Below are 27,570 nucleotides of genomic sequence, written 5' to 3' on the forward strand. Positions count from 1 at the left end.
TATTTTCCCATTGCAATTAAATTTTTTTTTCAAATTTCTATGCATAGCTTTTGTTGTTTCATTGTCACTTCTGGCTATATTCCTCCCATCTCCCCACCCAATAAACAATTTCTTGTGAAATAAAATTTAAAAAAGAAATAGAAAAGAGTTCAGCAAAACTAATCCAACATATCAACCAAATAAGACATTTATAATGTCCCATACCCAGTCTCCCTTCTCTGCAAAAGAACTATTAGTTTTTTAAAATAAAACAAAGGCATTACAAGGACATTTGGATGATAGACATTTATATATTGTTATATTGTCATCTCTCTTTGAATTATGAGTTAGTTTGAAGTCATACACATATACTTCAAAAGCATAAGGGAGAAAGCTCTTAATCAAGAATAGATTTAGGGGTGACTAGGTGGTGCAGTGGATAAAGTACCGGCCCTGGAGTCAGGAGTACCTGAGTTCAAATCTGGCCTCAGACACTTAATAATTACCTAGCTGTGTGGTTTTGGGCAAGCCACTTAACCCCATTTGTCTTGCAAAAACTTAAAAAAAGAACATATTTAAAACTTCTTGATAATATATTTTTCTGACTTTGTCATGAAATATCAATCTAAATATAAAATTGACTAAAACCCATGAAATGCAGGAAAACTTTGGTATTCGATTTGTCACCTAGCTCTTAATACCAAGGCTCACATTTCCACCCATATTTATATTGGATTCAGAATGTCAGCACGTTTTTCAAATTTCATTGGAGAGTCTGTAGTCATGATACCAAATTGCTCATGGATCCTGAAATTAGCACATCTCCTAAAGTTATATGTTGGCATTCCCACTGAAGAAGTTCAACTGTAACCTGGACTGAACATTTATAATTTCAAAATGAAGGAAACTGTTCAGAGGTAGGAAGAAAAGTTACATGGGTAATCTTTCAAAACACTATTCTAAGATAGAAGAGAGAAAACAAAAAAAATTTCATCCTCAGTTATAGTATAATCTATAACATGTCTATCAGACCTGCCTCTCTTGACACTGGAAATTATCAGCTTTCCAGTTGGACTTCATGATCTCCAGAAACTCATCTTTCGGCAAAATGAAATTAACTCTGAAACTCATACCTCCTTAGCAACCCTACCCCTGAGGCCCCTGTCCCTGTGATTAGAGGGGGGTGCTAGGTGGACACTGGAGATCTACACTTGATCCTTCCTTTAAGAAGGGCTCTTAGGGAATTTAACTCATCATTTCCCACCTGGCTACTTCTTGAATTTCATGATCTCTTGAAACTCATTATTCTGCAAGATGAAATCAAGTCTGAAACAATCATCTCTTCGTTTCTCTACCTGGCTCCAGGACTTAAGCTCCCCCTATTCTTTCTGCATTTTTAAAAATATTTTTGCATATTATTTTGTCTGATTTAGATGGTGAGCTCTTTGAGGGCATGGATTATCTTACACTTAGGATAGTGACTTGAACTCAGGAAGTGTGTAATAAAAGTGTGACAATGCATTGAAAATGTCAAGATATTGGCAAGAGGTTGAGTTAAGATATTGTTTCAGGAAATATCATGGAATTGACTTTAGGTAATACAATAAAAAAGAAAACTGGGCCTAGACTCAGGAAGACTTGAATTCCATTTCAGATACTTACTAGCTGTGTGAACCTGGGCAAGTCATTCATCTTTTGTCTTAGTTTCCTCAAATGTAAAGTAGAAATCATATTAACACTTACCAAGACTGTTGTGGTCACCAAATGAGATAATAGTTGTAAAATACTTAGCATAGTGTCTAGAACAAAGTAACCTAATAAATGCTTCCTTCCCTCCCTTGTCCCTCCCCCTCCCTCCTCCTCATTCCCTCCTTCCCTTTATTCCTTTTTTTCACTATTTTTGTCCTTTTTTTCCCACCTTTGTTTTTTCCTTCCTTCCCCATCTATAAATGAAATTAATGAGTTAGCAATTTCTGGTCAATGGAAGAAGTTAACGAACACATAATTAAATACAGATTCAGATTCATCTTTCTTAGTGGATTACTAATGTCATTTACTATTTCCTTAACATTTCACTGAAACAAGGCTTTAGAAATAAGATTAAGATACTGACTTTAGTAGACAGGATAATTATGAAGCAATAGTATAGATATTTGGCTCATTAAAGATGCTAAGCAAAGGAATGGACTTAGTTTTTAGTTCACATCAACAGAATCAGTCTTATTTCCAGATCTCAGGTTTCCTCAGAAGCTCCTTCTTTCTTTTTCCCTTTGCCTCTCTTTCTCTCTCCATCATTTCTCAGCCAGACCATTGGTCTTTCTGTCTTATATCTTTTTCCTTTCCAATCCATTCTCCATAAACTGTCAAAGCAATTTTTCTTATATATGGTCTAACCAGGTCATTCTCCTACTCAGTAAATTCTAATCTAAAGGCCATATTTGAACCCATGTAGCTGCCCTTACAGTTAGAATTAAGGAAGGCAGAACTCTAGTTACCAGGTCTGGTATAAGGAAAGCATAGAATCAAACAGTTTCTTGAGCTGGAAGGAATCTTAAAGCAATTACAACATTCCTGATTTTGATAGAGCCCACATAACCATAAATCATTAAGTCAACAAGTGTTTATTCATTGCATGATACCCAAAGACCTCAAATACATAAAAGGGAGCAGAGAATGAGAGCTAGTAAAATAAATCACCTAAATGAATACTAATGGAAGGGAGAGGAGGATAGAATGGATTTAAAAAAAAAAGTTCCTAGGGACAGCTAGATGGCACAGTAGATAGAGCACTGGCCCTGGAGTCAGGAGGACCTGAGTTCAAATCCAACCTCAGACACTTAATAATTACCTAGTTGACCTTGGTCAAGACACTTAACCCCATTGCCTTGAAAAAACCAAAAAAAAAGTTCCTGTTGAGCAGACATTGGGAAATCTAGGTGATATCAAAAGATACAATAAAAATTTGAAAAAAATGTCAATATTTGAAGAAGAGGTGTCACAGCAACAATTCACAACTTATTTGTATTAATTTTATCAAATAATAATAATAATAATAATAATAATAATAATAGAATAAGGAACAATTGTAGGATTTGGTGTACTTTTAATTCACCACAAGCCTAGGTGACAGATTCTAGAAAGCCAGGGGATAGCAAATTGTCACAGGAGACCCAGGACTTTAGAGGAAGAACAATGTGAGAGAAAAATTCAGAACTAAGATGAAGCCAAAGTTCTAGTGGAGGCTGATATACCATTAAATTGCTGCTTATGGCACATGTACAATAACTTCTCAAGTCTTCCAGAACTAGCATGGTAAGCATGAAATAAAAATCACTCAAATAAAATCAATCTCAATTCAAAAAATATTTAGTAACTGCCTACTCTATGGTAGACATTAGTAATCCAGTTATTTCTAGTTTAGTTTTCTAGTTTAATCTAGCATTTTTTCTTACTTTTTACTCTCAAAGAGAGATCATTAAGACTCCTTGAAGTCCTAAATTGTATGAAGGGAACTGTTTGACAGAATAAAAATGCAAACAAGATTGAAATTAATTTAAGAACTTGAATTTGAGGCCAGATCCTCTGACTCCAAATCTAGTATTCTTCCCCTTGAACGATAGCTATGGAATATAAGATATTTGAGGTAAGTGGCACAGTGGATAGAGAGAGACCAATTCAAATCTGACCTCAGACACTGACCAGAATCTTACTAGTTGTGTAACCTTGGGTAATCACTTAATTCTGATTCCCTTGCATCTAAAGGCCTTCTCCAGTCATCCTCAACCATATCTAGCTTTGGACCAGATGGTTCCAGAGGGAAAAGTGAGGCTGGTGACTTAGCGCAGCACACCCCTCAGTCAAGTCAAAATCATGGGTTTGGCATGACATCACTTCCCTGATGTAGTCTTCTTCAAAAACAAAGGACAAAACACCATCAAATTCAAGTGATTCTCTTTAAAAATTTCTTTTTGATTTTTTTAGGGCTTTTCATATCCTAGACCCAAATTACCTTTCAAGTATCATTATATATTACTCGCCTCCCCATGTTCTACCATTTAGCCAAATTGGCCTTTCTTGAGTTTCTCAAATTCTTCTTTTGGAAGTTTCCTAATTTCCTCCCAGTTGCTAGTGTCCTCTCTTCCTAAACAAATTTTTAAAATGTATTTTGTCTTTATTAAGCATATATTTATATTTGTATATTTCATCCTTCTGATATGATTTGAGAACTGAGAACTCACAAAGTTTAGTCCAGCAGCTAGCACATAGGAAAGTGGTTTTTGTTGTTGTTCTGTAGTTTCAGTCATGTCCAACTCTTTGTTACCCCATTTGGGGTTTTCTTGGTAAAGATGCTGGAGCAATTTGTATTTCCTTTTCCAGTTCATTTTACAGCTAAGAAAACAGATAGAAGGGTTAAGTGACTTATGCAGGGCTACACAGCTAGGACGGGTCTGAGACCATTTGAATTCAGGAAGATGAGTCTTCCTGATTTCAGACATGGTGCTCTATCCACTGCACCACTGATTTTTATATAGTTATATACCTTCACATATGTATACTATTTAATAAGCTCCTTGAGGATAGAGTCATAGAATTAGATTTCAGGATATTGTGTCATTAAGCACTATCTTGAAAAAAAAATCTCTCTTCAGGGGCCTTCTCTAACCTGAAAATCAATGTGAGCCCCAGAAGCAGCCCTGGTTTATATTTTAGTTCTGCTAATAATGAAATCTTTCTCTCTTTCTATACACACATTCATACACAAACATATATTCCTTTTACCAACAAAGGCTTCAATCTTACTATAATTTAAAAGATGTCTTTGAGTGTTGCTTGAAGGTCAGGGAAGAAAAATAATTTGATCAGGTCATACAGCTAACGATTGTAGAAGGTGGGAGTTGAAGCCAGGTCTACCTGACCGCAGGCTTAGTAGTTGTCCACTGCGTTATGCCACCCCATTTTCCTCTGTGCACACTACTCAACAAATGAATAAAAGAAAGAAAGGGTACTATACCTGGCAGCGGCCATGTATACAGAGGTCATTCTCATAGGGTCCACAGGGTGTGCCATCAAGGACCCTGTCTGCTAACAGCACAGGAGACTCCTTTCCCAGAGGAGAGCAGTAGAGTTCACAAGGCTTATCTGATGGAGAAAAATTAAGATATACATTTATACAGAAATGAAATGTCTGAATGAAAAAATAAGAACAGCAACTATAAAAGGAAATAATATTAGGCAAGCAAAAAGTCAAATGGGAAGAGCCCAGTTGTTTTTTTTTTTTCTTTAGGAAAATATAACCCATTAGACTTATATACATCTTTGATACCTAAACATTTAGAAGAAAGGAATGGAATCAAATTGTCTTCAGTTGAATACAATGTTAGAACCACAAAGGCAGAATGCAATTATGTTACTTGACTCCCTCCTTTATTTCCAAACCTTTTTTTCCTACTTTATAGACATAAATTATTTACTTTTTTCTTTAAGAGCATTTTTAGGTACTGAAATGTTTTACAATGTGATATATTGGTAAAATGACCAGGTTTCACATGCATTTAGATGGGTGTATATGGTGTGTATGGGAGGAGGGGGGTGGTGCTGCATGTTACCTTGGGGAATTTTATGCCTTACTTTTTAGGGAGCGAGGATGATCAGAAAGGGAAGTCAAGAGAACAATAAATGAATTTTTTCTAGAAAGGATATGGGGTAAAAACTACACATCCAGGAACAAAATTTCATCTGGTAGAATGATCTCCTTGCTTTGTATTTTTGTAAACAACTAACTAAGTAGTTATAAGGGAAATTACTTGCATTTATAAGGGTACAATGTAAACAAAGTAAAGCAACATATAAAACATAAAAGTCCAAGGGAGAAATAATAGAATCTAGCCTTGGGAGGAAGTATCGAGGTCATTTAACCCAGGTTTTTTTTTTTTTTACAAGATATATGAATCCCCTCTACAATGTCCCAGACAGTTGATCATCTAACCTCCACTTGAGCATTTTCAATGATAGGAAACTCAATAAGACAATCCTTTCAATTTTTTTGACAGCTAAAAACCCACTTCCCTGCAACTTTGCCCACCTCTGGAAACATGCAAAAAAAATCTAGTCTTGTTCTCAAATGTTTGAAGACTGTAATCATAGTTTCTTAAAAGTTTTATCTTGTCCAGTCTAAACATTTACAATTCTTTGGATCATTCTTCACTAGCATGGATTTCAATCCTCTCACTATCCTCAATACTTTCATTTTGAATATTCTACAAGTCCATGTACCTCTTAGAATATAGCATTTCAGATATGATCTGATGGGTACAACTTTCTTATGTAGAATATTTGGGATATCTCCTAAACTCAAAATTGTAATAGGTTTTTTTCTGGTAGCCATATAATAATTACATTTTGAAGATAGTTAACTAAATGCCTTACTTTTTTATTAATTTTTTTGCATGAGCTTCTGTTAAGTTTTCCTTTACTCTTTACTTGAGCTCTTGCCTTTTTGAATGCAATGGTAGAACTTCACATTGATCCTTATTACATTTTATTATGTTAGATTCTGTCTCTTGGTACTGTTTGTTGACACTGTTTTGTTTCTAGACTTATGTTTCCACATACAAAATTGTGGGTCATACAAAGAGAAATGAGAAGAGTCATATGGTGGGAGTAAATTGATTGTAGCTTATTGGCCAGGAAAAACTTCAGTAATTCTGAGGTTTCATCTCATACCTTTCATATTGGCAAAGGGATAGTTGTTGGAGGTGCTTGAATTGGTCCTGTCATTCCTGAAAGCAGTTTGGAACCACATCCAATAAGTCATTAAACTGATCATACTGTAACCTAGAAATACCACCACTAGTTCCAAATTTTAAAGAAGAAAAGGACTCATATACAAAATATGCATAGTAGCTCTATATGTAATGACTAAAAACTAGAAATTAAGGGAACATAAAGCAACTGGGGAGAAGCTGAACAAATCATGATATGTAAATGTTATTGATGCTTTAAGGAACAACAAAAGAGAGTATTTTGGAGAATCATAGGAAGAATGATGAAGGTTGTGGAACTAGGAGATTAATTTACATAGTAACAACATTATAAAGAAAAACAACTTTTAAGAACTCTGATCAATGAAATGACCAAGCAAAACTCCAGAGAACTTACTCATCTTCTATTGGAGGTGACAGACTCAAAATGCAAAATGGGACATACAGTTTTGGACATGGCCAAAGTGGGACTTTATTTTCTTTGAATATATATACATATAAATTTATGTACACATATAAAAAATCATTCAAAATATACATTCAAAAGAAAAACAAAATTCTTGTTATATATGCATTGTATTGTTTTTCTTTTCTTTTCTTTCCAGTGGCAGAATAGGGTGGAAGACAGAGATGGGATTGAGATAAGCTTCCAACTTTTCCTCACTTCTACACCCAACAAAAAAAGAAATATGACAAGAAGGAATCCTAGACAAAGAGGAAATTGCTGAAATTTGTATGTTGAATTTATTATAGATTAATATGAAAAATAAGCTCAGTATAAAGAGGATTGCAGTTTCATATGTAATCCTCTTTTGTTCTAAAATATATGGAGATGCTCATTTTATTTGATGTTTGTTACATTTAGAATTAAAATTAAAAGTAGCATAAAGAATATAAGCAGATATACAACTAGTAAATGATATGCCCCAACCATATAGAATAAAGGATAATTAGTGGATAATTCTGTGTTCCATTAGTACTGAAACAAAACCAAGATATCCAGAAGAAGGTCCTCTACGTATCCTCTCATAAAAATTTTACAGGAGGAAGCAAACGCTGTACCTCTCTAAGGTAAAATGTAAATATAGATTCGTGTTGCATCTACTTCAGAGTTCTTTACTACTTTCTTCTGGTTCTCCTCTACTCTGTATGACTATTCTTTGTTTGTTCTTTTGTTAGAACATCATCCTTTTCATGCATCCTATATATGCGTGTTTCCCAATACTATTCATGCCTTCTTCTTTGTCCACATTCTTTTTCTTGGTAATTCATCAATTTCCTTGGATATAGTTATTTTCTGAGTGTAGATGTCACATAGATTTAAATATCCATCCTTAGTCTCTCCTCTGAACTTTACCAATTGTCCAATGATCAATTGTAAACTATGTCCTACAGACATTTCAAACACAGCATGCCCAAAATTGAATTAAGCCCTTCCTTCTCCCCTCACCTTCATTCCCTACCAAAACCTTTCCCTTTTCCAAACTTCATGATTTTTGTCCAAGGCTGGCCCCTAGGTTCACAAAAACTGACATTTTTTTCCTTGATTCCTCAGCTTACATATTTAATTAGGTGGCCATTCATCATTTTTATCTTCACAATAGTTTCTTTTCTTGTCTCATATAGCTACATTTTAATTCAGACCATCACTACCTCTCATTTATATTGCTAAGAGCCTCTTAATTGATCTTCTGACCTTGTCTCCTCCCATTCTAAAGTCCTACATACTACTGCTAAAATGATTTTCCTTAAGTGCTGATTTGACTATGTGACTCCCCAAGTCAACAAACTCTGGAGCTTTCCTTTTGTTTCCAGGATCAAGTGGGACCCACAAAATTTGACCCCAAACAATTTATAGTTTCAATTGGTCTTTATGCTCTACCAAACTGGCATTCTATCTGTCCATGCTATACAGTAGTGCATCTACCATCTCTATGATACTGAAATAGTTTATCCTTCCTTCTATCCCCTAGAGTTGTCATTCTTCCTTGAAGAGACAACACAGATACAAGCTTCTACATAAAAACTTTCCTAATGCCTCCAAAACCTAATGTCCTTCCTTCCAAACTACCATGTATTTATCTATTTTGTATTTTTTTTTATTTCTCTTTATATTTATTCTACATGTATTTATATGTTTTCTCCTTTCATTAGAATATAAGCTCCTTGTGAATAGGAGTTATTTCATTCTTTGTATTTTTATTCCCAGAATCCAATATGGGGACTAGTATTTATTAAATTAAAGGATCATAGGAGCATGGAATTAGAACTAGGAAGAATCTTAACAAGTTTATGAGTATAACCCCTCCCCCCCTCATTTTACAGATGAGAAAACTAAGGCTCAGAGAAGTTAAATTCCTTACACAGGATCAAAAAGCTAGTGATTGAAGGATTTAAATGTAGGTCTTCTTGACTCAAAGCCTAGGACTTTCTGTGCTGTATCATTTAAATGTTTGTTAATTGATTGGTATATTAAAGTATTCTATAAATGTCAGCAATTGCTACTATTATTATTATTACTATCATTCAATAAACGTCTTTCTTTACTGGGCTTTGGAGATGGAGATGTTAGCAAATAGTGCTTATGCTCAGTTAGGCTGTTTACATGGTAAGAAAATAGAAGTTTTATCTTGAGAATCTATTTTTGAGAAATAAAATAGGGGCCCTATTATCTCAGTTAAGTGATTTAGAGAACAATTAAAGGAACAATGACTAATAAATATTTTTTAAATGATCAATCATTCACTCAAAACCCCAATAAATATTTATTGAGTACCTACTTTGTTTTATATACTATGAAAGACAAAGCTGAAGAAGGCATACTGTCCATCCACAAGGAGCTAGTCTTCTAGCATAAAAGATGAGTATGATAACAACATGATAATAACAATGTTCTAGGAATTCAAGATGTTTAATGTTGTTAAGAGAGAGAGTTAAATGAAGTTAGGTGAGCTAGTTTTTCTTTTAAGTGGAATAACCCAAGTCAAGTACAGATAAATGATGATTTGAGTTTTTTATTTTTAACAATTGCAGTGGTAGCTTCTATTTTCTACTTTGAGATTTACAACATACTTTACATTTTTTTTATTATTAGTAAGCTGTCTGAGGAGCATGACATTATCCCTTTTAACCAAATTAACTGGGAAAGGGGGTTTAAATCCTCCCTGGAATGAAGCAGTAGCAGGCATGATGAACCCTGAAGTAAATACTTTCCATCTATATTTTTCTGTAGATTGACAGCATGTTCCCCAAGCACAGAATTTTAGAGGTGGAATAAACTTAAGAGATCATTTAATCCAGTTCCCTGAGGAACTGAGACACAGAGAGGTTAGTCACATAGTTAGCTGAAGAGCTGAGATTAGATTCTAGGCTTCTTGTCCCAGAAAAATGATCTTTCCACTCACACTATGAATTGTGTCCTGCAAAGTTTACCCCTATAATAGAAGAACTTGGCTAAAAGCCAAGAAAAGAGGAATATATTTTATGTCCCATTTCTACTCCCCCCCCCACCCAGAAATGGGAAAACAGTTTTTGGGGAAAACTGTTTGGACAAGTAAGAGTAACCACCTAAAAAGAGCATACAAACTTGGAATGGAGCTGTACTTTGGCAGAACTATTTCAAACTGACCTTGAAAAAACTTCAGTGAGAAAACCAAGAAGAAAAAGGATCTGAGGAGTCAGAGTGGAAACCTGAACTTTTTAAGGAAATAGGTTGGATAGTGGGAAAAGTTCACATAGAGTAGGAAAGAAAGGAAAAGGACAATTCAACAAATGGAACCATAAAAATAAATGGTAGGTTTCTCTTGAAGAGAATGTATATACTAAGGGAACTGTATATACTAAGAATAAGTAGTTGCTTTTCTTCCAAGGAAGGGTGATGTAGAGTCATCCACCCAATTTTCCCACATAGTATCACACCATCTAAATTCCTGGAACCCTAGAAATCATACCCCCCTGATACTGGGGTAGTTAATTCAATGGGCTTTTGGAACTCTTGCTCTGGATTTTAGCTATCTTCATTGGCAAGGGCAAAATCACCAAGACCAGAGGTATTAAACTCACAACCTCAAGATTCTTGAGTGTAGCCCAGAACTAGATAAAAATATAATTGGGAAATTTATAATAAAATAAGTAAAATATCATATAGTATAGATAATATTAATTTGTAGTTTTCTAAGTCAATGTGCAGTCAATGGGCAGGGATTCATTTCTATTTCTGTTTGATATCCCTGACTAGAATACTGAATCATTAAAGCTACTAGAATAGAACATATTTCATCTAGTCATCCACTTGAGTGATCTAGACCTCCTGTCATTTGCCCCTCTCCTGTGCCTATATCCTCACTTATTTTCTGGCTATCTACCTATTACACTATGATGCCTACATCATGTTATTATGTTGCCTTTTCATACATAGGTGTGTGCTTACATATATACATACCTTATATTTTTATATGTATGTATATAAATGAAAGTATATAATGTATTTTATTCAATATAAAATATAAATTATGATTTGATATTCAATACAAATATATGTGGAAAGAGAAAGATATTGATTAAGTGATAGTATAAATTAGATCCATATAAAAGTCATTAATGATTGTCACCTTGGAGGTTTTCAAGTCTCCAATGGAGTAGCTCTCTTTGGTACTATATAGTATGATATTTTTATTAGTGATTTAGATAAAGGTATAGACAGTGTGTTTATCTAAGTTGCAGAGGAACTCAGATTAAGATCAATAGCTAGCTATTAAGATTATGAAGTGAGGATTCAAACATATCTGATAGATTAGAAGGATGAAATAAAAATGATATTTAATAGGAATACATAATATCTTATTTGAATTTAAAAAATCAACTTCACTAATATAAGGTTTGGCAAACTAAGCTCAATGTGAATCAAAAGTGATTGCAGCTGAGAAAGCTAATAATGGCACCTAGAAATAAAGAAGTCAGTCGCACAATACTCTCCCTAGGTCAGATCATATCTAGAGTATGGTATTCAATTCTAAATGCCACAATTTAGAAGAAAAATGATAAATGTGAAACTGTCAAATGAAGCCTAACAAGGATGGAGAAGGTTCTTGAATTCATGTCAAATGAGAATTGGGTAAAGGAAATGAGCTATTTCTAGAATCTGAAGGGTCATCATGTAGAAAAGGGATTAGGAACAGTAACAGTAACAACAAATGAGTGGAAAATACAAGGAACCAAATTTAAGGTTTCATTTCAGATCTTTCTACCAATGAGAATTTCTAAGTAGAATGATCTGCCTCAGGAGAGGGTGACCTTTCTTCCACAGGAGGTCTTCAAGCAAAGCTTGGATAACCATTTGTTAGGCATTTTATGAATGGAATTCTTTTTTTTTTTCAGGTATGAGATAAATTAAATGATCTCAGAGGTCCCTTCCAACACTGAAATTTTGTGATATTGTGAAAGGAACCCAGAAGAAATGAGATCTCTCTAAAATCCTCTAAATGTGCTACACATCTAATGATACCCTGACATATGGTGACTGTATGTTATTGGCAATGTAGTTCTTTTTCTGTTTTTATTCTTATTTTCATTCAATTTCCTCCTCAAATGATATTCTCATTAGTATCTTTCATGGAAGCCAGGTAGGGCTGAGTCTTAACATAAAACAGTTTCAAAGCCTTCAATTTCCTTTTGTAGCTATGGAATTCTCTTTTAGGAAGTCAGATTGGCATGTTACTTGTGTTAAATGGCCTTAGGAACAGAGGTTGAAATTAATTCATTTTCAAAGATAGGTCTCTCTTAATTTGTTTTAATGTCTATTTGCAAGATGTTGGCAAAGGGTAGGGGATATCCCCTATGGAACTAGTTAGGCCAGTTCCAGTGGAAAGAATGATAACTGTTGAGTGGTAGCTCTATGATTTCTCATTGTCACTGGAGAGAGAGAGAGAGATAGATAGATAGATGAGAGAGAGAGAGAGAGAGAGAGAGAGAGAGAGAGAGAGAGAGAGAGAGAGAGAGAGAGAGGAATGAGGAAGAAGAGGAGAAGGAGGAGAACTAAATTCTTGAAAGATTTAATAAGGAAAGGAGAAATTGAGTTGTTTTGGCGACTGATTATATAAAAAAGTTGCTATGTGAATATTTTTTTATTTAGCACTATTTTCTAAGGGAAACTTTTGTCTTCCTGAGGAGAGTGGATGTTATTAATTTGTGGTCCTATGCTTTGCTTTAGAAAACCCTATTTCTGCAATAATTTTTTAAAGGTGAAAGAAAAAAAATAGTCTCTCTCTCTCTCTCTCTCTCTCTCTCTCTCTCTCTCTCTCTCTGTGTGTGTGTGTGTGTGTGTGTCTGGAGCCAAGGAATTCACCAGTGATGGCAATGCCACTATGAATAGGGCAGTTATAATGGATTTCAATGAAGTCAAGAGTCAGACCACAGGCATCACATATCAGGAGCTCCACTCTAACTGTGCCTTTTTATAAGTGGAAGTTTAAGAAGAACAGAGTTTCATTTCTGTAATATGAAGTTACTCTCTGAATTGAGCATTTATCATTTTGTTTTCTTAAATCATCAAATACTCTTTTTTAAAAAAAAATTGCTGACCTCCGATTCCTTTTGAAACTCAAGCAAAATCAAATATGTAAGAAACCATAATAACACCACAAAAAAATGGCTGGGGAAGCTGTCCTTGAAAATTTCTCAGAGTTTTTCCTCCAAAATAAGAATCTCTTTAACTTTATTATCATTATCAAGAATGATTTAACAGTACAGGGATCATTTCACAGTGACCTTCAGAGCAAAATGTGGGAATTCTTATTGTAATCAGCAATCAGAAGTCATTAAAAAAGTGGACAAAAACAAATATTGAACCTAATAAGCAAAAGATAATGATTATGTAACTATCAAAAAATTTCCCTTCAGTAAACTTTCTAAAATGACTGAATAAGAATGACAAAGTTGTAATGATTAGGCAATTAAGTAGTTTAATTTATGAGAAGGGTTATAAAGTTAAGAAGAAAACTAACCTATACTTGGAAAGAGAGGCATGGGAAAACATAGATTTAGATAAGATTTCTACATTTAAAAACAAATGCAAAAGGGAATTTTGTGAGTGAAACAAACATCCAAGGGCAGAACCACTAATATATATGTCTATCATTTTATGAAATAGCTTAGCTAGCCTCTCTTACACTATGACTTTCTGCTGAAACAAAATGGGAGCAGACATAAAAGGGACTCCAAAGTCTTTATCTGAAGGGCCATAGCCTACTGAAGATTCTGGAACAATGCAGTTTCTCATCAGAATCAGTCATTGAGCAGAGAAAAAATAATAAAAAAAAAGAAACCAACAACAAAAAAAGACAGCTATAGTATTTGTTATCTCCCTGCTGATTAGAGGTTTGGATTCTACTGGGACATCTGGAAGTCTTCCTGTCTCCTCCTGTGTCAGATTAATGGCCAGCCAGAAAAGAGGTAAGGTCTCATTTTTTGACTGCTGGTGCCTAAAGCTATAAGCATTCCTTTCTTTACCAGACCCTGTCTCAACCTCTTCCATTCTGACAAGGTTGTATGTGTTTGAAGGAAAAGGATGGGGGTTGGGTGGTGGCGGCAAGCTCTTCAACTTTGAAAGTCTGTTATATGATAATGCAACTAGACTTAACATAGATTCCAGCTACAAAAAAGTACTTTTCATTTTTTTAAAATAAAGTGACTGGATAATTACTTGGTACTTTTAAACTAAGCCACAGTAGAATTGCTTTGAGTCATCTGCTACCATTTAGAATGTCAGAAATAGTTTTGCATTATCTCCTCCAAGTCAATCCATAACTAAAAAAGTCATATTTCTGGATTAGAAGCTGCTTATCAAGGTCCATTAGACCCAAAATGTTGCCTGATCATTTCCCCACTTAGGTGTACTCAATTGATATTAAAATTTAAATAATGGGGACTATATAGCTCAGAGGTTCTATTTTGAGGAATTAGAATTAAATGCTGATCATAAATGAGGAATCAAGTCTTTGGCTCAGATGAATACCCCATTTTCCTTCTAGATAGTTTATGTGCTGATTTAAACTAGGCTTTTAATTCTTTAGGTTCTCTCATCTTTCATCAGTCAAATAAAGTTTATCTCTTTTTTTCTGGAATTTTAGAAGTCATAACTGTTTTGATTTTCTTCAGCTCATATTACCCTTACACAAAGTTTTATTTACAGCTAAGTAGAAGATACAATTTCAGTTGATAGCCTTACTAAAGTCTTCTTTTCTCCTCATCTCTCTATTGAATATAAGCTATGCTTTTAAATGTACTTCTGGGATTTCTTCAACATTGGGAATTCATAGGATAATAGACTTGGAATTGGAAAAGACCTAGGTCCAGCATCCTAATCTTACAGATGGGTAAAGTGAGGGTCAATATTTTAACTTAAAATTAGACTCAGGGGAGAGATTTTCCTAATTTAGGACAACACCTATGGAATATATAGAAAGGGAATGTGTTTTAAAATTATCTTTCCTAATCTATAAATTATTTCCAAAAATTTCTCCATTTCTTCTAATAAGCTAAATTAAGCCCAAACGTATTTTGCATGTGTATGTATGTGTGTGTGTGTGTGTGTGTGTGTGTATGACCTTTTTTTAAAAGGATAGAGAAATATCAAAACAATAAGAGAAAGAACAGAGAAGGATGTGAGGAATGTTACCATGAGTATAATTTTCCTTAATGCAACTCAGAGAGAAGTCATACCATCTGGTGATTTGGATCAGAATAGGAAGATGAGCAGGATGCACTTGGGAAGGCTCCTATTTATACACACATGGGTTTAAAAAACTACAAAGCTATCAGATGCTATCAGTCCCTCAAGCTAATCAATGCCTTATGCAGGTTAATGATAAAACAGTGGTGGCAATGATTCTTGATTTTCACATACTGATCCAGGGCAGGTTTCTCTTTCACCTTTAGTAGAGAAGCTGGGGGGAATAGGGTGGTGGTGGTGGGTGAAGGGAGGGTGGAATGGGTGGGAGGAAAGGAAGTAAGGAGATAGTTACACACTGAAAGTGAAGCTAATCTATTTACCATCAATAATGACAGCTGTCAGAGGGCCCTTCTTCTTGTAGTTGTGTCGGTCATGGGACTGACACTGTTGATCCCTGAAGCTAGGCACTCCCTTAGGGCAGGGTAAGTTTTCACAAACAGTATGCTCCACACTTGCTCCCCAGCAATTTGTGCCTCCTGGCCCAGGGCTGAAAGGAAGAGAACAGGTCAGTCATTAATTGGAGGCACATAAATTAGCTGGTGAAGATGAAATTTTTCCTTTCCTTCCAAAAGGGAAAGAGACAGAGAGGCAGAAAAAAAAATCTCCAAGGCAATCCATCTGTTCTTACAGACTGTATTGTTTCTCTGAAATCCCTGATGCATATTTACTGCATGCTTAAGCAAGCCATCAGAAGAATGCATTTTAGAACTGTAAATCAAAGACATTTGGAAAGAGAACATGATGAATATCAATACAGTACAATCCATAAAATCTACCCTTTAGATATAACTAAAACCTTGAAATTTTGACCATTTTTACCATTTAAAAAAATGGCAATAACTCAGTGTTATTTGGGAGATGAAGCCTAATAAATAGACCTATTTAGATTTATATTCTGGAGGATGATTACTTTGATAATGAGTAAAATATAAAATCTTAATGTATCTGTAATAATAGTAATAATATCTGACAATTATATAGCACTTAAAAGTTTCAAAGCCCTTTATATTTATTATCTCATGTGAACCTCACAATACCCTGGGGAAAAATATATTATTAATTTAACTATATTTATAATTAATAATAATATAATATAATTATTTTAACTAGCATTTATAGGGGCAGCTAGATGGCACAATGGATAGAGCACTGGCCCTGGAGTCAGGAGAACCTGAATTCAAATGCAATCTCAGACACTTAATAATTACCTAGCTGTGTGACCTTGGGCAAGTCACTTAATCCCATTTCTTTGCAAAAAATAAAGCAAAAAACCTATACATAAAGCTTTAAATTTTGCATAGTGTTTTAAAAATATTATCTCATTTTATTCTTATTATCATCTTGGAAACAGGTGCCATTGTTATTAGACTCTTAACTTAGAGAGGTTAAGACACTTATCCAGGGTTATATAATTAGTGAATATATGAAGTTAGAATTTAACTCATTTTGCTGATTCTGCTCTTTTCACTGCACCACCTAGTTACCTCATATTACTATCCTCATTTTACAGATGAGGAAACTGAGACTCAAAAGGATTGTGTCTTGCCTGTTGTAACTTAGTGTCAGAGGTGCACATGAACCTATGTTTCTCCCAATCCAACCTTCTATGGTTATCTCTTTAGGATGAAAGGGATAAGAAATTAAGCTTATTCATTCAATTGTTCTCTCTGCTTTGTGTGAGTAGCATTATTCTCAGAGCCCAGAAGGGGCTTCCAGAAAATGGGGAACACTTGTTCAATTTTTCCTCCTCTATTCAATTAGGGAACACCAGAACATAGAGGGCATAATGTCAATGAGAAATCAAGATTAAAATATAATATAGTCAACAACATTTCCTGAATGCCTGCTTTGTGCTATGCTTGGGGTGTGTGTGTGTGTGTGTGTGTGTGTGTGTGTGTGTGTGTGTGAGAAAATCAAAGAAAAGAGTTTCAATCCTCAAAGAACTTGTAGTTAAAATGGAAGATTCCAGTGATGGGTTTGGGTTTACCAGGAGAACTCTATAGAAGTTTTTCATTTCTTCATATATTCTTAGCTCATACTACCACTTGGCCCCACTAAATAAATGGCAGTACCTTGACTTCTGGAGCACAAGAGACTGATATATGAGCAGAATCAAAGGATCTCAAAACTGGAAGATGCTTTTGGACTCTCTAGTCCTCATTTTATAAATGATTATAGTAAACCCCAAAGAATTGAACAAATTTCTCTTCATCTCAGTTATCTTCATCTCATTTTCATTCTAGCTTGTTACACGAACACCAAACTGACTCTCCAGAAAACATTTCATCCCTGATCACCCTCTCAAGGGTTCAATTTTCCTTCTCTATTGCCCCATGTTCCAACACACACACACACACACACACACACACACACACACACACACACTCTTCCAGAAGTAACTGTCAGCCTATTTCTTGCTTTCCACTGTTAGTAGAGAGTTCTCTCTCTCTTTTCTTCTAGTATCATCTCTACCAAAGTTCATTCTAACTATATATTTAAATGCTGCCAGATGAAATATTATTGGGTCCTCTCCAAATCTATATTATCTGATCTCAATTGTCTTCCTTGCTGTGCAGTAATCCTTTTATTCTTTCCTGAATACCCAACTGCCAATAATGTCTATTCTAATCCTCTTTTTCCTTCTGTTCAGCAGACTACTGAGAAAATCAAGGCCATAATCCACTATTTTATAACTCAGGATCTTGATACATTCTCACTTGTTTGCATCTTCTCTTCTTCAGTGTTTGAGGAAGAGATGTTCAGGTCAACCATTTTATGTGTGCCCTTGATCCCACCAACTCTCATTTCTGATATCTGCCACGACTGCCACAACTACCACAACAAAGTTGATTACTCTCATTGATTACAATTTTTTATTTTTGTTTTTATAGCTGTCATACTCACTTCTCAATCCTTTACAATTAGTCTTCTGAAGCTACTACTCTGCTGGAACTTCTCAGTACCACAGGAAAATAGGACATTACCTGAGTGACAATTGAGTCCAATACATAGATGAAAATTCAATCTATATATGAAAATCCAATACATATCCATTATAATATGACTGAAAAGTGGTCATTGAGACTTTGCTTGGATATGTTCAAGGACATGGCACTCAATCATCTCTCAAGGCAGCCCATTCTACTTGGGGCAACTATCATTGTTAGGAAGATTTTCGTTACATGAAGTTTAAGTTTTCATCTTTGTAATTCCTATTCATTGTTTTTCAGACCAATCCCTCATACATACAATAGTCCTTCAGCTACATAAAGGCACATATGATATCTCCATTTAAATCTTCTCTCCTTCAGACTAAGCAGTTATAGGATCTTCAACTGATCCTGATGTAAAATGAATTCAATTCCCTCCACTGTCCTGGTCCTGATTGCTCTCCTGTGGACATTCTCTAACATCTATTTCCTTAAACCATGGCCACTAGAAGAGAACATAACCACTCTAGAAACACTATTATGAAGAAAGAAAAAATAGCTGGATGATCACTTCCCAATTGATAAATTAATCGTTGAGCAATTATTAAATGTTGACAATTTTCCAGGCACTGTATTAAATCCTGAAGACACAAAAATTAAAAAAAAACAAAGAATGAAATAGACTGCTGTTGACTTGGAGTTTAAATTATAAGGAAAGATGTCATGCTTATACCAGCATACACATAATAATATGATATAAACAATAGGTATTGAGAGGGTGATCACAAATAGCAAGAACAACTTCAGGAAGAAGGTGGGGATTAAGCTGAGTTAAAAAGTACTTATTATGTACCTACTGGATGTCAGAAGGCATGATGCTAATAAGTGCTGCAGATATAAAAAAGGTCAAAAATAAAAGTCCCAGCTTTCAAGGAGTCTATTGGGAAAAACACCATGAAAGTAACCACATATAAGAGATATACAGATCCATAGATATAAGATAAACTGAAGAGAATCAAAAGAGAGAAGGTATTACCATTTAGAGTAATCTGGAAAGGCTTCTTGTGATGTAAGAATTTAATTAGGATTGGAAGGAATCTAAGGAAGTCAGTGGATGAAGAAGAGGAGGGAGAATATTTCATGCATTACAGACAACTGGTTAAGACATCTGATGTTTAGAGAAATAGTTTCTTGTCCAAAGACTTGCAAAGACATAATAATGTCACTAGACATCAAAAATATTAGGAGGGGGTAGAGTGAATAAGACATGAGCAAGCTGGGAAAGAAGAAGGGGTCAAAATAAGAAGGGGACTGAGAATTTTATATTGGGTCCTGGGTGTGATAATATTTATCTGGTATTTATCAAATGGGGTAGGGATGGGGGGGATACCAAAGTTAGACTATACTTTAGGGATATCAGTTTGATAGTTGAATGGAGGACTGAGTGGAATGGAGAGAGGCTTGAGTCAGGAAGACTAATCAGCATGGTATTGTAATAATCCAGGCATGAGGTGATGAAGGCATGAACTAGGATGGTAGGAGTATTAGAGAAAAGAAGAGGCAGGCATGAGAGATGCTACAAAGATAAATTTAACAGTTTCAAAATTGTGGGAGAGTGTGAGAGAAGGAGGAGTTGAAAATGACTTCTAGGTTGGGATCCCTGGGAGAATGGTGGTATCCCCAGTTGGAGAATAGGAGAGGGAAGTTTTGAAAGGAAAGGTTTTGATTTTGCTCAGTTCTGGACGTACTGAGTTTAAAATGTCTGCAGAACATCCAACTTCAGGTACAACTGAACAGAGTGGAGATATGAGACTGGAGGTAAGGAGAGAGATTACAACTGGACAAATAATTCTTAGAAAAATCAGGTTAGAGAGGATCAATCCTTGGGAGCTGAAGAGATTACTAAACAAAATAGGAACATGAAGGGGGCCCAGGACAGAACCTTATATTACATCCACCATTAGTGGGCATGAGCTAGATTCTAGACAAATATCTGGCAAAGGAGGCTGAGGAGAGGTTTGGTAAGGAGAAGAAGAAAGAAATAAAAGTTGAATAAATTATCAAGAAGACCATGATGATCGTGTGAAAGGCTGCTGAAAGGTCAAAATCATAGATTGAATAAAATTGTTGGACTCGGCAATTAACAGATCATTGATAATTTTGAAGATAGCAATTTTGCTGGAATGAGTCTTAAAGGAAATAAGGCAAAAATGAGGCCAAAGAGCATTCCAAGAAGCAGTGAAAAGGCATGGAGATAAGAGGTGGAGCATATTCCCTTTTTCTGGAAGACATGCCTTTCAGTACAGCTAAAGATCATGTTAGCTTTTGGGGTTGCCATGTCTCATGGCTGACTGAATTTGCAATCAAGTGAAACTCCCAGATCTTTTCCAGATAAACAGTTACCTAGCCATATATCTCTCATCTTGTACTTTTGAAATTAATTTTTTGAACCCAAGTATAAAAATCTCCATTTGTTGCTATCAGTTCTTCTTATTCTGTTCAGCTCAATTTTGAAAAATAATTGCATATATATGTATTTAAATCAGCAAAAAATCCATTTTCTCCCTCAAAGTTAACTCTGCCCTGAACTGAGAACCAAAGAAAAAGATAACTCTTTTTACACACTCTTAATCTATATGCCTTCTACTTCTTCCTACCTTTGTTTAAATGCATTTTAATGCCCAACCCTGGGTGTGTGGGTGTGTTTATGTGTGTATGTCTTGTTTTCTTTTTGGCAAGGCAATGGGGATAATGACTTGCCCAAGGTCACACAACTAGGTAATTATTAAGTGTTTGAAGCTGAATTTGAACTCAGGTCCTCCTGACTCCAAGGCCAGTGCTCTATCCACTTTGCCACCCAGCTGCCCTATGTGTATATCTTCTTCCCACTCTTATCCAAATCAGATGAGTAAGGTTCAAGTGCCACCATCCTCCTTCCATTATATAAACTCTTCCTTGCACATTTCATTTCTGTGAGGTAATTTTCCCCATTCTTCTTCTCCCTTATCTCCTCTTTCTCCAGCATTCCTCTTCTCCAGTTTCATATTCTTCATTTAAGATTGTCTAAACATAATAGACCCATTCCTAGGCCTTGTCTAATTAGACTGTCCCTATTCCCCTTGAAGATGACAAGTCCTCATACATGAATAAAAGTAAATCCTTGAATAGTCCTTTATCATTGTTTGTATATGATTTTTTATGTTCCTCTAAATTCATATGTTTGAACTTCCAAGTTTCTATATAACTCTGGTCCTTCCATTAAAAATATTTGAGGGATGGCTAGGTAGCACAGTGGAAAGTGTACCGGCCCTGGAGTCAGAAGTACCTGAGTTCAAATCCGGCCTCAGATTCTTAATAATTGCCTAGCTGTGTGGCCTTGGGCAAGCCACTTAACCCCACTGACTTGCAAAAAAGAAAAAGAAAAAATATTTGAAAGTCTTCTATTTCATTAAATATGCATTTTAGTGGGACAGCTAGGTTGTGCAGTGGATAGAGCATCGACCCTGGAGTTAGGAGGACCTGAGTTCATATCTGACCTCAGACAGTATAATTACCTAGTTGTGCAACCTTAGATGAGTCACTTGCCCACATTGCCTTGCAAAAACAAAACAAAACAAAACAAAACAAAAAAGATGTATTTTATACTCTTTAGGATTACATTCAGTTTTACTGGGTAAATTAGTCTTTATTGTAAGCCTATATCCTTTGACCTCCAGATTAGTATATTCTAAGCTCTTTTGTACTTTAGAATGATAGATGTTAAATTGTTTGTGTGATCCTGATTATAACTATAGTACTGGAATTCTTTCTATTTTTGATTGCTTGCAGTATTTTCTCTTTGAATGGGAAGCTCTGGGCTATGTTATTACTGGGAGTTTTTGGAGTTTGTTTCAGAAGGTGGTTGGTGGGTTCCCCCCCCCCCCCTAACTTTGCTCTCTGCTTCTAAGAGATCTGTGCAGGGTGTTTTTGTTTTTGTTTTGTTTTAAATTTAATGAAATATAGTGTTGAGGATTTTTTTTGGGGGGGGGTTAGGTAATTCAATGATTCTTAATTTTTTTCTCATATGGTTTCTAGGTAAGTTATTTTTGCTTTGTGAGACCTTATAATTTCTCCCATTTTATCCACTTCGTTTTAAAACACTTTAAACATTTTTTTAAAAAAAATCTTCCCAATCATTGGTTTCTATTTGGTCCATTCAAATTTTCAGGGAGTTTGTTATTTGGGCATGTTTTTGAAGCTTTTGTACCAAGCTATTAATTATTTTTCTAATTCTATTGTCCATAACTTGCATTTCTTTTCTAATAGTTTCCTCTACTACACTTCCCATTTCATTTATTAAAAAGTATTTTAAACCATTTTTTTCTAACTCTTACTTCATATCTTCTAGAAGTTTCAGTTATAGATGTCTTAGAGTCATTTCCTTCTTCTGGGTTTGTGTCTTGAGTATCCCCATCCTTGCTTCTTTATAGTGGTGTTCTTTTTGTTCATTCTTCCAACTTACTTCCTGTCTTCAGAAATGAGGTTAAGGCTGATTACTATGCACTCCTAGAGGAAAGGTCTAGTCTGGTCCTGATGTTGCTTTCCCTAGTTATTGAGTATTGTGTTACTAAAGATTCTCTGGAGCAATTCAGCAAAGGAACCTATAAGCCTTCGGTGCTTATGTGGTTACAACCAAGGCAAAGTTTGATCCATTTTCTCCCCTGATTTGAATTGTGTAAGTTCCTGATCTGGATCTGGGATCCAGAATTGGGTATTGGGAAATAAAGTTTCTAGCTCATGCCTGTTTCCATCTGTGTGGAAGTCCAGGACATCCTGGCATTGTCCTGGTCTTCCTGCCTCCCTCTCATGTTAGTCAGCTCTAGATGACCTGCTCCTGGTCAGAATTGTTCACAATGTTCATAGACCTCTCCAGTTATCTCTCTGTGCCAACTTGGCACAGTAAGAGTATTTTGTCTCCTTTCCTTCCTCAAATTACTTTGTACTCTAATTACTTATCTTGGTATATAAAGGTAGAGAGTTAGCTCTATAGTGTAGAGTAGGGACATTTTATCTTCATTTTTTTGTATCCCAGAAGCCTAGCAAGTGTCTCACAAACAGTGAGACATGAGATGTTTGTTAAATAGAACTGAATGATGCTCAGGATGAGATAAATGGTATAAGGCTATCATTCCCCTCATTAAGTTAGCAATATATAAGTTAGCAATATATCCTTCAGAAAGATTTAAAGTAGATGATTTTCAAATGGAGAGGCAATGGGCAAATCGCTTTTATAGGAATAAAGTCAATTTATATTGAAGGGCTGATTAACACTTGCCAATTTCTGACTCTGACTCAAAAGACTTCTAGTTGCTGCAATGAGAGAGGCTTCCTCAATGTGAATCTATATTGGACCCCACTAAATTTATAAAAAAAGTAGACAGTTCCTTCCTTCTTGGGTAATAAGAAGTACAATTCATTTTTTTTAAATGTAACTATCTACATTCTTGCTTATTTTCCCAAGTCAGGTGATTCCATGACAGACAAGTGAATGGGTTTGGGGGGTAGTGCTGTGCTAAGTCACCAGCCTCACTTTCTCCTCCAGAGCCATCTGGGTTCTGTGGCCAGATAGGAATCAAGACAACAGGAGATGGCTCTGGATGTGAGGAAAATCAGTGTTAAGTGACTTGCCCAAGGTCACACAGCTAGTAAGTGTCTGAGACTGGATTTGAACTCCTTTCCTCCTGATGGAGGCCAGTACTCTCTCCACTGTGCCATCTAGCTGCTTGTCCCCTAGACACTAACTATGTGGCTTTGAGTAAGTCACTTAACCTCTATTTGCTTCAGTTTCCTCATCTGTAAAATGAGAATAACAATAGCACCTAGCAGGGTTGTTGTGAGAATTAAATGAGATATTATTTGTAAAGTATTTTGCAAACCTTAAGGCACTATAAAAATAGTAGCTAGTAGTAGTAGTAGAAGTAGTGGTGGTGGTGGTGATGGTGATGGCAGTTGTAGAAGTAGTAGTAGGTTGTAAAAAATATAGTTTGTTTCTTCCCAAGTGTGGATTGGATGAATCTGGGGAGGTGAAGCTTAGGGGAGAGGGCAGGTGGCAACTGAGGAGTCCTTTATTTTTTACTTTATTGGATGAAGACAAGTTAAAAAATAAAAATCACAATTTTAAATCCAGTGAGTGAGCAGGATTTCCTGTGGTTCCATATTTTTAAGGAGATATTCAGGAATTATGATGAGTGACACAAGACAAGGCCAACAGATTAATAAAAGTGCCACAAGGCTTTAAAATGTCCATGAAATACAGACTGATTCTTGGTTTTAGGTTCTCATCTGAAAGGTATTCAAGTAACACGTGTAACTTATTTTTGAGTATATTAAGCTTGGATTTTAAACAATTATACATGTGAATGCCAGTCCCCCTGGCAAGTTGATTGTGCACATATGGGGGCTTCACATTGGAAGTAAAAAAACAATCATAGGCACATAAAACCACTCCACCCTGTTCTTCCAGTTTATTTTTAAATACTTGCTGGTTTCCTCTCTTATGTCTCTCATGTGGTGACAGCAAATGGTAACATTAGTCCATTTCCACTTATTATGCTCCGTTAATCTTCCCATCACCCTCTTGCTCTAATAGGTCATGGCTTTCATACCAAAGTATTTTAGGCATTCCTTTTTTCCACCCACCTACCCCACCCCCAAGACCAAAGGAATTGCCCTCTAACTGAGCAAGCAGCACCAGGATTGGCTGACAACTTTTTACCTTGCCATCAAAGGTAATTCATAAAGACAGTCCCATGAATTACTGGCCAAATCAAGCAGGTAAAGCAACTGGTTTAAAAATACTGATAGTCCCTAAGGCCTAAATGTCAGTTGGCAAGAAATAAGAATTCCAATAACTGAAAAAGAGCAAGACTGAATAGAAAAAAGAAGAATTTCTTGCCAATATTTTTGGACAGTGAATAAACCAGCTGCAGAAGAAGAGGGAATGGGGCCAGGAATATGAAGTGAAGGGAGGTCACGTGTTCCCAGACTAGAATGTACATAAGCAAAAAGAATTTTGAAATCCATGTGAGAATCTCCAGTGTAGGGAGCCCTGTGATTTAAGAAGTGGGACAATGAATGGACTTTGTTTTGGTCAAAGTCTGGCTGCTGGGTCTCAGATCAGCTGTGCTTTATAAGAGACACCAAATCAGTTCCTTCAGAAAAAAAAAAAAGTTGTAAACTCCAGCCTAGACTTAATAAAACTGCTGTCACCATCCTGCATGTCTTCTGAAAGCATGGGGCTGCCACCACTGCTAAACAACTCAGGATTCTGTAGAACCAGATGAAGATTTGCCTTCATCTTTCCCAGCAAAATGGGACAGATAAATAATTATTTCAAAAAGCTTCCAGTGTCAGTCACAGATTGGGGTGAAGTAGCTGGGAGCTGGTCAAAAGTGGGGCCTGGAAATGGGGAAGAATAAAGGTCATAAGATCATAGATTATAGTTGGAAGCAACCACAGAGAGCATATAGTTCATCACCACCATTTTACAGAAGGAAAAAATTGAGACAGAGTAAGATCATAGAGGTAGAAAGATCAGATCTGTGATCTGAATTCAGATCCTCTTTTTGCTGCATCAGGTTACTTCTTAGTGCACCTCAAAATATTTATTTCATTGTAGTTTCATGAGGGGAAAAGGGAGAGATTGTGTCCAGATCTGTGATTTGTAGGGGAGGACTCATTCTTATAGAACTACAATTCAAAAACCTAATTTAATGTGTTGCCTAAAGTACAGTAGGTGAAGTAACTTTCCCCATAAGTCACACTGTCAGTACAGGTTGGAAGCATAACTCAAACCCAGGTCTTCCTCACTCTAATACTGGCTGTCTATCTTGCCTCTTTATCATTCATAGATGTATTGCCTTGTACAATAGAATGCATAGATATGTGTATGTGTAGATATATGCATGTATATATTGATATAGTATATATATATATTTATGTATGTATATATATATATATTTGTGTGTGTATGGGTATATGTCTATTACTGTTGTTATTATTTATTCATTTAGTTTTGTCCAACTCTTCACAATCCCTATGGGGTATTCTTGGCAGTGAGGCTAGAGTGGTTTGCCAATTCTTTCTCCAATTCATTTTACAGATGAGGAAACTGAGGCAAACAGGGTTAAGTGATTTACCCATAGTCACACAACTAGTAAGTACCTGAGGCCAGATTTGAAATCATATCCTCCCAATTCCAGGGGCTGGCACTCTCTAGACTGTCATCTAGCTTCCCCTAAATATGTATATATAAATGTGTATATAAATATCCTCTTACTACTAGCATTTTCCCCAAAATTGATTACCTTGAATTTATTCTGAAGCTTAATTTTAGGTTAATTATTCCTTTATATTATCTCCTCCATTAGAATGTGAGATTCTTGAGAACAGGGACTGTCTTTTGTCTTTCTTTGTATTCCCAGCACTCAGTATAGTGATTGGGACATAATAGGTTATTGATAAATGCTTACTGGTTGTTGATACCTATCTATCTCTCTATCTATCTATCTACCCATCTATCTATCCATCTCTTATTACCCCAATTAGAATTATAAGCTGGGGTCCAAAGATCATGTCTTATGCTTCTTTTTAACCCACATGGTGCCTATAATATATTAAATATTCAGTGAATATTTGATGAATTAATTAATGGCATTCATTCTACATATCTATCATGATGAAAGACAGATTCCTTTCCCAACAATAAATTAGCATAATTTAATTGCTATTATACCATATTGTTGTTCATATTCAGCCTCTGAGACAGAAACATATTTTTGCAAAGCCAGGTACATTAAAAATGTAATTGCTACAGAATCAAAATATTAATACTAATACCAATAATGATAATAATGCTGATGATAGCTTCCATAGCTATGATTCATAAGAGTAACATGATACTTCTGACATATATTATCACAGCTAATTTTTTCTGATCTGTGAGGTAGGTAATGTAAATATTGTTGCCTGTATTTTGCAGATAAAGAAGCACGTTGAGAAAGTTGAGTCAATTTATCTCAAATGAATTTTGTTAGTGGTCAACAAGGAGGAAGGGGATGTTTTTGGCTTTTTCATTTGCATATTGCCTAGGACATAATAAAAGCTTAAAATGGATATTGATTAGTTTCAAAAA

At 35.5% G+C, this 27,570-nt stretch overlaps 1 protein-coding gene across 2 annotated transcripts in view; it reads right to left on the reverse strand.

Annotated features, from left to right (window-relative positions):
* The window catches only part of ADAMTS17 (ADAM metallopeptidase with thrombospondin type 1 motif 17), a 511,869-nt gene that overhangs the window by 169,203 nt on the left and 315,096 nt on the right, over positions 1–27,570 (reverse strand). For both annotated transcript variants that reach the window (XM_074234214.1, XM_074234213.1), the window contains exons 13-14: positions 15,789–15,955; positions 4,991–5,118 (exon numbers count right to left, since the gene is read on the reverse strand). In XM_074234214.1, the coding sequence (XP_074090315.1) occupies positions 4,991–5,118; positions 15,789–15,955 (295 nt within the window). The remainder of the gene's footprint in view (positions 1–4,990; positions 5,119–15,788; positions 15,956–27,570) is intronic.

The sequence above is a fragment of the Macrotis lagotis genome, chromosome 4 (assembly GCF_037893015.1).
Source record: "Macrotis lagotis isolate mMagLag1 chromosome 4, bilby.v1.9.chrom.fasta, whole genome shotgun sequence".
NCBI lineage: Eukaryota > Metazoa > Chordata > Mammalia > Peramelemorphia > Peramelidae > Macrotis > Macrotis lagotis.